Source organism: Hippichthys cyanospilos, chromosome 2 (assembly GCF_059441005.1).
Source record: "Hippichthys cyanospilos isolate Australia breed blue-spotted pipefish chromosome 2, RoL_Hcya_1.0, whole genome shotgun sequence".
Taxonomy (NCBI): Eukaryota; Metazoa; Chordata; class Actinopteri; order Syngnathiformes; family Syngnathidae; genus Hippichthys; species Hippichthys cyanospilos.
Genome location: NC_142370.1, coordinates 26,129,287 through 26,142,824, shown reverse-complemented (window position 1 = coordinate 26,142,824; position 13,538 = coordinate 26,129,287). Strand labels below are relative to the sequence as shown.

Genomic DNA, 13,538 nt, shown 5'->3' with positions numbered 1-13,538 from the left:
GTTGAGAGCAGAGTCAAGCGGGACCCTCACTCAACTCGCAGGTACCAATGCGTTGCCATTCCATCCAAACCAATTTTGGAAGTTGAAGCTAGTGCTTGGTTTGCATTAGCAAAGTGCCTTAAACAACATTGAGTTTATTTCTGCGTTGCCAAGTAACCATGACGGAGGCACAGAACACTTACAGCAAAGCTCAGCGGCTTCATCGCTGTTGTCCAGGCAATCGTTGTCCCCATCACACTTCCATCGCTCTTGGATGCAGCGGTTGTTCTTGCAGGCAAATTCTCCGGGCTGACACTTTGGCGGGGGCACGTAGGAGGGGTTGGCTGCAGGATAGGATCAAGGAAAGGAGCAGAAACAGATGGTTGATTGAGACCACAGTTCCACACAATAGCCTGCTGGTGGATAAGTCACATTTTTTCATCTTAAAGATGCAATAACTTTTGAAGATGAACGCCCACAGATCTGGAAGCTATAATGTAAAACTATATTGTATGTTCTTTTCAAACTATATTATGTGCTCTTTTGTGGGCGGTAAGCAAACGGAAAAACAAGAAAACTTTAACAGACTCCGCCCATGCTGAGTGATTAATTTTCCAATAAAGTCCATGCCTATTTAACTGCCTCAAATGGATAAAGCCTTTTTATTAAAAACCACCTCGCGCAATAAAATTGGGTAAATTCCACACAGCATTTTTTCAGTGTGGGCTCATCTGGTGTATATCCATATTTATATGTCAAATTATCTGTAAAATTAATTACTTAAGATTAATTAATTTCAAGATAGTACTCTCAAGTACCGGGAGTAGAGAAACAAGCCCATTCAGTTTCAGAAGGGGATTATGGACCCGTTTTCAGCATGTCAAGGACAAAGAGTAAAAAGCAATGGAAAAAGATTTATTTAAAGAAAATAAATAAATCACAGCTGAAATAGCTCAAACAAGTTGAAAGCAAACCAAAAACGATTGTGATGTATTTGTCACCACATCAATCGGAGATGCATTGTTGAACCACATTCGTGTTGGACGAAGCTTCTCACCTCACAAATCCCCTCATAAATGACAGGGGTTAAGTGCCCCGATGCTCAGTAGGTGCATATAACCGGTCTGCGACATATGTTTAATTGTTGAAGGACATCATCACGTCGCGCTGTTCACATGAATTTTTGCAGCTTGGGGCTGCCTTGCATCATCAATGCATGAGCGGCGAATAAGTACACCTCGGTTGGCCCAGTCCAGGGCCGGGGCCTGCCTCAGACACATTGAAAATTATAGGGAACATTGCATAGCTACCCTGGAAGTTTTTGGAATGTGGAAGGAAGCCGGAGTACCCGGAGATAACCCACGCAGGCACGAGGAGAACTTCACACAGGGAGCCAGAGCCAGGAGTGAACTTGCAGCCTTCACATGTGAGCCAGACATGCTAACCGGTCTGCTACCATGCAGTTTGAAGGCAAAACTGTTTTTAAAACGTTTATTGTTACACTCGGAGAATAACTGGCGAATGATGTGTACTGATCCACCTGCACAGTTTTGTTTTTATTTCATAATCCTTGTTTTGTTTGATTTTGGTATATTATTACATATCTTCATCATTTAAATCTTGACGTGTCAGGGTTTTTCGAGGTTATTTTTGATTTCCTTCATCTGACTTATTTGGGAACCCTTTATGCTTTAGTTAACTCAAAATAAAACCCTACTGATGTGTGACTCCAACACTAACCACTCATCCTCTGTGGTGTCTCACCTTTGCAAGTGACGTTATCCGCATCCAGGATTTGATCATCAGCACAGGCGCAGGACCTGCCGTTTGGGACGGCAAGGCATAGACTGCTACATCCGCCGTTCATTACTCTGCATAAATTAGTGCCTTAGCAAGAAAAGAAAAGAAAATTCTCCATGAGTACCAGCAATAGGTGTGAAATTATTACTGAGTTGTGAGGGATCTTGAGAAACCTTGCTGCTGGTGTGCATCATACACTCTGATCTCAAAGATGGGTGGCCTCTCATTCCGGAGTAGCGTGACTGTCTTTGTGACTTGGTCCAGTTTGTAGATGCTACCTCCACGATATTCATTCCAAAAAAGAAATTGTTTATAGTGACACAATCCAAATGCATGATTCAGCTCCTGACCCTCGTACACCACCTGTTAAAAGAAGGACCGGAGGAGGATGGCAGTCATGTTATGCATGAAAGTCGGGAAAAAAATAATAAACAGATCAGACTTTCAAGCACAGCCAACCTTCCGTTCAGTTGTGTTGAGGTAAACCATTTCAATACGGTCGTAATAAGCGTCAACCCAGTATAAGATACCCTGAGGAACGTCTAAACTCAAGCCGTTGGGCCACAGCACGGTCTTGCTAGTCAAGAAAACTTGATGATGGGATCCATCCATCCAAGCTTTCTTGATCTTTCCTCTATTACTCTCAGTGGGATCCTCCTCCCAGTCAGTCCAGTACATCCACCTGGAAGATGGTGGCAGATTATTCCAGTCAAAATCTATACAGTATAAAATGGCGGGGCATCATATTTGTGCAACTGAAAGAAACATCAATGGGATGACAATGTTTGAAGTAGAATATCCTCCAACAGGGACCGTAATCATCAACTTCTACGAGGTTCAATTTAAACTAAAGTCCCTATTAAGCGTAATTAAATCACTTCTAAGTTTGACACACCACAGAGAATAGTGTCATTAATAATCCAACCAAAAACAAATGATTGGCTTTCTTTGCCGCAACAAAAGGCCTTCAGTCTTTGCACATGTTTTCAAGCTATTCTCTTTTAAAACGTGAAGTTGCACTGACAAATCCCCGAATTCACTTTACAGAGTTTTTCAAACAAGCAGCTCACCCATTCAGGGGGTCCACCACAATGGCACGAGGGTGACTCATCTTGCCCTCGATCAGAGTCTTGCGAGTCTGGGAAGCCTTTTCCAGCCTGGCAACGCTGATAGTCTTTTTAGGCCCGTCATCTGTCCAGTAGAGATTACCACCCATCCAGTCTACTGCCAGCCCCTCCACTGTGTGAATACCTGAGATATGCATGAAAAATGGTTTTACAAGCTCAAAGTTCAGTATCGTTTTAAAGCTCTACTATAGGCTGCTATAACAGCTACCTAGAGAGGGCTGCGTACAGTCTGGCAAAATGCTTTGACCTTTGTGTAATACTCGAAGATTTCAGACTTCATCAACAACCGCAAATGGAGCATTTCTGAGCGCTTTCACACCCCAAATTCTCACCATCTTTTAGTATGGTGTCTCTCTCTGATCCGTCTATCTTCTGTCGACCGATAATATAGCTGGTAGCATCGGCAAAGTAGATGAATTCACTAGCGGCGTGAAAATCCAAAGCTCGGGGGTTCATGAGGTTCTCAATGGGGATCATGTACTCATCTGGAACCTTGGCATTCATATCCATGCCCCTGATGATCCCAGGGCGGCCTTTTCCGTACACCAAGAACAGCTCATGGTCTGGTTCTAGAGAACAGAGAACATTTGTAACCCCCATCGCCGTTATGGATGGATACGCCTATACTGAAGTTTGTCACTCACTTTTGCAAGACTTCCCATCATTGCCGAGGCTGAAGCCAAAACGGCAGCGGCAGGTGCGTGTCTTGTGACTGTTGCCCAGCAGACAGATGTCAGAACAACCTCCAGCTTTGCCAAACTGATCCAAGGCACACGCGTGGCTACGTACTGTGAAAACAGGAAGTAAAACACAACCGTTATACAAACTGCATGGTAGCTGTACATTACCGTCGGAAAAAAACGGATTATGGAAATGTCTACCTCGTGGTTGTCGTCTCTGGTGGTATACATGCAATGCGGCGCCTCGGTCCACCCGCGTAACCACCTGGAAGTCCGAACTGTTGAAACGGTTTACTCGGATCACGCTGGTCTTGGGGTTGAGGTTGCCCTCGTCAGAGTTGGTGGCGTACAGGTAGTTCTCAAAGACAGTCAACCCATATAGGTGCTCAATCTGAACTCCGAAAGGAAACAATTATAATCATTAGCCTAATCGTTCATTTTGTGTGATTAATCCCTGATGCGATGTACTTACACATTTAGGGACAGGGACCAAAAACATTTTACTCATTTATAAACTTATTTAGGATGTGCAACATTAGCTTATGGCATTTTCATTACGGTTAGCAATCAGCCTACAGAGTTAACACTACAAAAAAAAAAAAAATATATATATATATATATATATATATATATATATATATATATATATATATATATATTATATATATATATATATGTTTTTTTTCAGGCTTATTTGGACAATGTACAACATCATAATAAATCTTATTCACTATCCAGAATGTGTATCAATTGCTCTATTGACCACAATTAAAACTTTTCGGCCTTCCTTGTGAGTTCGTTTTTACACAGGTCTGTTCCATTGCAAGTGTGTGGGCCATTGTCGTCATTTCCACCCTTCTCTCACTTAACACACACATTAACACACATGCTTGCCTGCATGCACGTACACACATGGGCACACTGCCTCCTTTCCTCACTCCCTCCGCCTTAGTCCTGATTTCATTAACACCATTACACCACTACGGGTTTGAGCCAAGCTTCACTAGAGCCAGACTAATATGTTTAGAGGGGCATTAGCCAGGAAAATCGCAGACACTTAAGTGGTATCAATCAAAGCAATAAAAAGGACTTCTCCTTTAGGTTGGAAACTTTTTTTTTATGGAAGACAAAAGCAGAACTGTAGGACTAAAGCAGTGAGATTAAATAAAATACTAAGAGCACAAAAGGGCTTATTTTTCTTTGAAAGTAGGGTTGGAATTAATTGATAAAGGGACTGTGAGTGGGACTGATGACCATTCAGGGCTTCAGACTACATTTTTGCACTAGATAGCACTGGAGCGCCCATGTTTTTGTCTTTGACGCAAAGCACATTTTGCAATATTTTCAACTGCCTCACATTCAACATTACAGTTGAATATGTTCCCTTTTTTTTAACAACAATGATGGCTTCACCTTTAGGCAATATTGAGTGGTAAGATGAACAATTTGGTAATAAAGTTTTTTATTTGAATCACAATTCCAATTAACTGGGAACTTACCCAAAAGTATTGGTGTGTAAGTGTCAGAGTGTTGGTAAGGACTCTCAAAAGACGCACGCATGCAAATAACCACGGCCAATCAGGGTGTGGCCGCGCCCTTTCCTTTCTCTGATTGGTTTGAACCGAGATACGTCTATTGTGCGTTGTAGTTGAACCAGATGTATGCTTTCTGAGTCGCTCCTCAGAAGGCTGGTCGCACCATTGATAAACTATGGTGCCAGGGCCCGAACAGTCTCGAGCCCTGCTACTACTGTATGTGTCCTTGTTAAAGTTCAACAGTTTGCGGTGAGTGAAGCATTTTGCTTTTCTTGCATCGTCATTGAACCCTCACCAGAAGGCCTTGAATGATGGTGTGTCTGTTCTTGCCCTCATAGTCCACCACTTCAATGTAGTCCAGGTAGGCATCGGCCCAATACACCAGCCGGTTAACTAGGTCCAGGGTGATGCCATGGGGGAAGACTATCTTGCTGTCCACCAGCTTTGTGCGGTTCTGACCGTCCATGTCGCAACGTTCCACCCTCGGTGTTGAGCCATAATCTGTGAAGAAAACTTTTCTGCAGAACAAGAAAAGAGGATTTCATTGAAAAGGGGGATTAAAAGGAAGTGAATAATTATCAGGAGGATAAAAATTAGGAAGTGATACTTTTTAAAAAGGAACTCAGTGCACCATTCCCTCCAAAACATGTTCATTCAGCATGTTACTCATCATACGACAGCAATTTTTTCAAGTGTTGCTAAAACGGTCATTCAGCGGTAACATCGGGGCACATACCCCATAGCTGGGTCCAAGGCGATGCCTTTTGGGTTGTACAGTTCTTGATCCAGCAATGTCACACATATTTGGCCATTCTTGTTGCAGACAAAGACCCAGTCGTCTACATCATCCACAAAGTAAAAGTTTCCAGTCAGCCAGTCAACTGCCATCTGTTCCACGTCTGGAGGGTGTAGAAGAAGACAGACAAGAGAAAGACATACACAACCAATAAGAACTCATATCAAAGTCATTATGACAGCTCCAAGCATTGGCTCCACAAGTATAATTATTTCCTGTACTTGTATAGAGTCCATTAATGGAAAAACACATTTTCATGTGAATCAAGCAAGTTAAGACTCACAGAAAAAGAAAAATAAGTGGTCTTCTTCGGTTTTATCTCAAATCTGCAATGTTGTTAAAGTCAATAGTTTCCCTCTGGTATTTACATTCTCTCTCTAAAAAAAAACAAAACAACACATTTCTAGTCAATTAAATATCCTGGCCGGTCTGGCAAAGCATTTTCTATTTTTTTCCTTAATCCTGAGCTATTCTGTGTTTAGGAATGTGGTTGGACCCTTTCTAGCCCTAACGTATGACCCCCCCTCAATAGCAATCATGCATTGATTTAAACAGTGAGTCCCACTGGGGACTTTGTGTCACGGGCAGACTAGAGGAGTAAAGAAATAATGACTGGCTGGCAAAGAGGCGTGTCATCTGGAGGGAAGCTGAAAAAAATGTATTGAAGAACATTGCAAATTCTGGTGCAATTCCAAGCCAGAAATATCGGGGTTGGCAGACTACAAAGGCAGTCTTGCAGTCTAAAAGGGAGGTAAAGTAAAAACACACAAACCAATAAAAGAAAATCATATTCAAAATACCAAGAGTGCAAGATGTTTCAAAACAGTAAAACACAAGTTTTGACACAAAACCTTTGCCATTATTTTAAACAAGACAATGATACACCCGCATGCCATCAGTATCAATTTTTAGCCAATATCCCTCAAACACATCCCTGCATCGGGCACTGATCAGGCTCTTGTTGTTGCAAAACTCTATAACTATTCAGTGGGAAAAAAAAGAGTTGCAAGAAACTTGATGTATTGTAATCTGTTAACATGTTTATTCATTGAGTTTTTTGGTAAATGGGTTTGTTGGGAAACCTTCGCTGCAGCCACTTTACACTGTTCACTCTCTGTCCTGGACAGCTTCTACCGTCCCAAAAAACATTTCCTCTAAAGAGTTGTTTTATGTTTAAGTTTTAAACCTGTCATATGACACTGCATAGGCGTGAGAGTAATGTTTTGTTTATCCGTTTAGAGGAATTGTTTCAGTCAGTCACCTTGTGCAAATTTCTCATTTATTTACCAGGTCAATGTCCACCAATACAGGTTACATTTAAAATAGCGTTTGCACTGAAGCCTAAGCAAAGAGCAAAAAGAGAGGCCCAGTGACTAAATGATGAACAGCAGGACACAGAATGAAGTGATGGGGCGGGCTGCGGAATTGTGCTCACAGGGTGGGGAGGATGGAACGGGCGGGTTTTGCTCTCCTTTTATCTTTCCAGACATGCAGACAGAGCATGTTACATCTGGAACCTTCAGTCTCGTCATCTGTCATGATCGCCAAGGCTCGAAGTCATAAATCACCTAGTGTGTGAACCTTGCTTCAAGCTGCCAACCTCCTGAGCTTCATCTTAACCACAACCCTGAGTTCTGTCCACCATACGTTTTAGTCGTGTGACCTAAAGTCAATGGTTGTCACCATGGCATGTCTGGACAGATTGAGTCACCAAGGCGCGTAATGACATCAAAGTGGTTATTTCTGCTTTTGTTCATAATTGAAGTCGAGTATTCCATCCATGCGGCGCAAAACCATTGATATATGATCTCTCAAGACCACGATACATCTTCAACAGTCAACCTGCACTGGGCCGCTCTCCGGGCAACTAGAACACTGAATCACTCCCATTATTAGAAGTTTAGGTTCAATGTTGAATTGACGTGATTCAATGCATCAAGCCTGATGCAAGTTCCGATGGTATGCTGGTCCAGTTAAAACGCCAAACAAAATGCAGGATAATAAATAGACCTGTTACATTCATAGCTGACACAAGATATACAATGTGACTATCTTGACTACAGGTGATACAAGTAACTTGAATATCAAAACAGGTGAGCTGAGCTTGGTTTTTATTGAAAATTAATGGCATTATCAAAGTGATTATAAATCAAATTTTAGGGTTTTACTGCTCAAAGTGGCTAAATCAGTAAAGTCCACTTTTAATGGAAGCTTGGTGATGTGTCAACATTTGTACATGGAGCGCAAATCCAACAGAGTAACGTCATGAAACTGGATTCCCGCATGAAATCGTATTCCAATGCTAAGGGAGAGCTGATTTCTTTTGATTAGATGACATTATATGTCTGTGAGTGTTACAAATCATCATTTTACAGTTGCACGTGAAGATAAAAGACAAGGTAATATGTTACCAATTACTGCACCAATGACTCAAAGGTATTTGGGTCAATATGTGTATGACGTGTGACCTGACCCAACTGGACCTAAGACAGCTTCAGGAATGCAACGGTTGTTCAGGCTCTACATTTGTCAATGGCAGAACGTCTTATGTCATTATTTGCCAGCAACTGCTTTAATCCCTCTGTTGGGTTTCCTTGCGATGACATCACATGCATCGCTAAAATATATTATCTTAAACCAATGTATTAAAACGCAACATTTTCTTAAGCTGTGTCGAAGGTGGATATGAGACAAAGCACCTGTAAAGTTGGGTTCAGGCTTTGGTGTCGACAAACCCACTCTCTAACCTTCCCTTGTTTTCCATAAACATCAAGTTCCATATCAAGTATTCCGACCCAACGGAGCTACACCCATGCTTTTGCACTCTGTCTACTGTCTAGCCCTCTTCTAAAAGGTTAACAGTTCTCTCAAATAGACACAAGGGAAAAACAGATTGTGAGTATGGGAAAACGGATAGGAATGTGTATGTGTGTGTGTGTGTGTGTGTGTGTGTGTGTGTTTCCACAAGCAAGGCTTTTCACTTTGTCCTTATCTGCAGCAGTGTCTGTATAACACTTTTTTCAGGACATTGCAATGAAAGGAAAGCATGTTGGGAGAAAACCGAAGGAAAGCAAATGAGGAGAAAATCTAGTATCTAATATCATCAGATCAATGGAAGAAAAAAAATCAAGGATGGTATTCATTGCACTGAGAAAGAGAAGCCCGCCTTAAAAGGATAACAGCAGATAATATTTATTTCAATGTTTTCAAGTGTTTAAATCACCATGCTGTATATAAAGGAGTGCACAGCTGCATATTTGAAAAATTAATGCTTGACAAGATGCTGGCAGCAATATCGTAGAACCATAAGTCAGCTACAAAGCATGTGGCGCGATGATTTAGTAATGTGTCAGCGCATCCTTACTTTTCAAAGACTAACTGTCAGAAAAAATAAAGCAGAACTCAGCATATTGTGTTTGGTATTGGAGTGCTGCGATGAGCGTCTAAGATTTGGTTTTCAGTGAACAATGGAAAGTTTACTATCTTTTGAACACACAACAGGCTGACAACTCAAACCGATAACCACTTGGGTGTTCTAAGGCATTTCCTATCTTTCATTGACGCTCTCAGCTGTCATGACAAAACGTTTTATTTTTTGTGTTTTTGTGTTTGTGCTTATTTACGTTGCCCCTTTAAATGATTGCAGCTCAATTAACCACATCTAACTTGCACGATTTTAAGGTTTTGCAAAGCTGAAATATGATTTGTAATGAGTCCAAAACTGGGGTCAACAAGTATGGCAGCCTTAAAAAGAGAGGTTTTGGCTAACAGCTCAATTGTACAAACCGTTGTGATTAATTAGGTTCCTGGTAATAATATCTGCATTTGGATGTTTGTCAATGACAATTCAATACTGGCAATAGCGCTTTAAAGTAAATACAACAAACAAATACTCCCATACACATTACTTTTAACTGTGATGACCAACCGGTGTATCATGACATATGGTTCCATGATCCATAGCGATTTGCGAGTTTGCCGTGGGAAATTATGCAATGTCATTCATTTCTTCCAAAAGCTACTGCTTGTTTCCAACAAACAATGCCATTTTGTTCATCTTATCAATGCCATTGACAGTTACCGGCAAACCAGTTAAGTTCTCTCCTACTTTATGGCAAAAGGTATGGAGTAAGATCACTGTTAAATAAGACATATACATGATTCCTATCAGTCACACTAATAATCGGTGTGTTTGAAATGTTTTCTTGAAACTATGAATCAAATTGTTACATTTTTTTTTCTCCTTCTTGTGACTATGAGTCATAATTGTATGGGTTTGGATTCTTTTGAGACTCGTACCTATAGACGGAAATCCGCCAGAATGTTTTGTGCACAGATGTGAAGTCGTGAGTAGTGAAGCATTGAAGTCATAAAAGTGAGAGTAGTCTTAAAAAGATTTTGCACTTACAGGTTTGAGATTTGTAGTCACAAGCAAAGAATTAAAACCAACGCAATATTGATTTGCAGTCACAAGAAAAGAATTCAAACACAATTGTGATTCATGGTCACAGAAAAACATTTCAAAAGCTCAAAACCTTTCTTTCACTTATATGAATCCGTTAGTCGTGCATACGCCTATTTGACAGTGATCTAACCCATAAAAAGGAAGATAAATAACATGTATTCACCTGTTGTTCATAACAGAGTAAATTGAGGAAATATCATCCCCATAATCAGCTTACTTTTGTGATATTTTAGTGTTAGACTGACTTGGAATACATTAAAAAAAAAAAAAAAAAACAATTGTCAGGACGCAGGCAACAACTTTAAAAGCCTCGAGAAAAATCTGTACCGGAAGTCTCAAGGACACTACTCACGGTGCAAGGTGATGGAGATGTTAATGGTGCGGACGTCAGTGACGGTTTTGAGTTCGGAGATGCTGGCGCATTTCAGCTGCGTGGCCGTGGGCGTTTCACCCACGTCGATCCAGCAGACGGTCTCTTCGGCATAAATGAAGTCCATCGCCATGGTCTGCTTGGTGGCAATGGAGGGTAGTCGGGACGTGGAGCCGCTCAGCGAAGTGCAGCGAATGTCATGCAGATTGGCAATCAAGAGCATGGGAAGACGACCCACCGGCTCTGGGGATGGCGAGGTGAAAGGAGTGTCCATAAGAAAAATAAACATGACGGATAAACGGATGAACATTAATTGCATGCCTGACCATTTTTGGCTTTGCAGGAGCGGTTGTCTGGCTGCGGAAGGTAGCCCTCCACACAGCTGCAGAGGTAGGAGCCCTCGGTGTTTTTGCATGTCTGGCTGCATGTTCCATACACGCTGCACTCATTGAAATCTACAGGGAGAGGCAGTGATGGTCGTTACGTTAAAGACAAACAGGCAGTGCTTAACCTTCGCAAACCATCCGTGTCAGGTTTGACCCTCTGTGACATTTGACATCAATATAGGTACTCTAAAGGTCATTCTTTCACCCAGAAATTTGATGATTTGCTGAAATGAGCAAAAATACAGCACATGAAAATGTATATGGTATACATGTCATTTTTAGTGCTATTCTATTGTAGAGCTCTTACAAAGTTAGTGTACACTGGTTGAAGTTAAATTTGTCCCATCTACTCAAACAGATATTACATTTGTCAGTGGTAATGGTAGGATTCGTTTACTCTGTAAGTGTCATTTACCATCTAAAAGTATGTTTTATGGGACTGTGGTAAAGCTTTTTAACAAGGAGCATGAAACAGCCCAAAAAAGGGACTGTTTTGTACTCCATTTAAACTGGTTACTTCAGAAAGTCTTTGACGGTTCACTGGGGAATCTTAAAACAGTAGTTGAGCAGAGTAAGGGCCTAAATACATCAGTCCGACATCAAAAGTCCAAAGAGTCCAGGGGTCGGTATGCTCCTTCTGAGTAGAAAGCACCATCGTTACGTCGGAGCCGCTGGCGGATTGTTGACGGGTGTTTTTTTTGGTGGATTCAGCATGTCGAATCGACGTTGGACCGTTGTGATATTTGATCACCGATTGGCTGTTAGCTAATGAATAAGCACACGGGGCAAGAATATGAGGTGACGAATGTGGATAAGCATTAAGCATAAAGCTGTTGGCTCAACTCAGATTTTTGAATAGAGATGATACACCAGGTAGGAATTATGTCACAATTGCACGTGTCAAGAGCACAATGGTTTGCTTCACCTGGTGGTTCATCGTGAGTGAGAGAGTGGTTTGCATTGTTTTTGTTTAACACCCAGGTAAAGATCTTTCTGGTTGGCTTTTTTTAACAACTGAGGACTAGTGAGTGCCAATGCTGATGGTATGGAGGCATGCACAGAATGTACTTAATAAGTAGGTAATAAGTCAGCAGCGTTGCAGTGTATTTCCGTCATTTTTTCAGCGGGGCGTGGTGACTGTCAAGCCAATGCCGCTTGGAGTAGGCGTTGTGACATTTGACACATGTCAGATTGAACAAAGTATGAGTATTATCATACAAACAAAATACAGTAAGAAATAGAGATACAGTACATGCAATGGAGCAAAACTAATTGATCAGATGAGTGATCTTAAACAGAAAATACACTTTCTTTTATTCTTGAAACACTGATTCAAGATTATTTAGCCTTTTTGCAACTTCGGACAGGCTATTAAACAATTTATTATGATTATATTGGCCACTTAATTTTGACCCAGAAAATGTGATGAAAAACTGTTTTTCTTGGTTAAATACATTCATAAGCAAGCACAGCGGTAAAACAACAAGCCACACTAACCTTTACATGTCTTTCCATCTGCAGCCACCTCATAGCCATGAGCACAGTAGCACTTGGGCCCGTCGTGGGTCACAGCGCATTTAAATTGGCACCCAAGAGAGGCACAGGCTGGTGCGCTCTCTGAAACATAAACATTCAGAAGACATCAATTATTTTATGTTATTTTTAGTATGTTAATGCTTTTTTGTGATATGCTCTGTCAAGAACTTCGTTACAGCTGTACACTGTATTGTATCAAACATTGTACATGGATCCCTCAATATCTTTATTGAAAAATGTGGGCAAACTCAAGCGTTTAAGGTAATTGTTCCGTGTTTTAATAACATAGCCTTGTTTTGGAAGGTATGTCTGGGGTATTGAGGGTGATTTGAATGTGCCCATGCACTCAACTAAGCTTCGTATGCCTTAACGGGCGGCTGCAGAGTGCAGCTCTCGTTGTTTATCACACTGGAAAAATGGCAAGGAAAAATGGCAATTTAACAAAAGAGATTTTGAAATTATATGTTTTGGAGCTGTGATTTCAATGACGTGATACCGCGATACCGTGATATTTTTGCAGAAGGTCATCATACCGTCAGAATCTGATATTGTCTCATTCCAATACTCTACAAATATATACTGTGGGAGCAGCTGTTCGAGACCAGGAGTGAAGGTTTGGATCTTCAATGAGCTACTACGGATTGTGAATGATGTAGTTCATTAAATCCAGCTTTGAAAATTTTTCACAACTCTGGTCAAGCAAAAGCCCACTCGAGGTGGTCCGGTGAGCCACACTGGCTGAGTCACTTTCCAAAGTTCAGGAAAACAACACATGAAGCCAGGGATTCATTGCAAGGAGCGAAGGGCTGAGATTTCATTTCTTTTTTTCAATTTTTGGGCTCTGTTGCCTATAGGTTTATTAAT

General features: G+C 41.2%; 1 protein-coding gene across 1 annotated transcript in view; it reads right to left on the bottom strand.

The window, feature by feature from the left end:
- The window catches only part of LOC148428028 (low-density lipoprotein receptor-related protein 1-like), a 95,461-nt gene that overhangs the window by 43,438 nt on the left and 38,485 nt on the right, over positions 1 to 13,538 (bottom strand). Inside the window, exons 4-16 of the mRNA XM_088407765.1 lie at positions 12,636 to 12,755; positions 11,079 to 11,207; positions 10,735 to 10,995; positions 5,858 to 6,020; positions 5,417 to 5,639; positions 3,788 to 3,977; positions 3,551 to 3,694; positions 3,239 to 3,475; positions 2,850 to 3,030; positions 2,239 to 2,461; positions 1,953 to 2,142; positions 1,744 to 1,866; positions 183 to 323 (exon numbers count right to left, since the gene is read on the bottom strand). Of these exons, the coding sequence (XP_088263891.1) occupies positions 183 to 323; positions 1,744 to 1,866; positions 1,953 to 2,142; positions 2,239 to 2,461; positions 2,850 to 3,030; positions 3,239 to 3,475; positions 3,551 to 3,694; positions 3,788 to 3,977; positions 5,417 to 5,639; positions 5,858 to 6,020; positions 10,735 to 10,995; positions 11,079 to 11,207; positions 12,636 to 12,755 (2,325 nt within the window). The remainder of the gene's footprint in view (positions 1 to 182; positions 324 to 1,743; positions 1,867 to 1,952; positions 2,143 to 2,238; positions 2,462 to 2,849; positions 3,031 to 3,238; positions 3,476 to 3,550; positions 3,695 to 3,787; positions 3,978 to 5,416; positions 5,640 to 5,857; positions 6,021 to 10,734; positions 10,996 to 11,078; positions 11,208 to 12,635; positions 12,756 to 13,538) is intronic.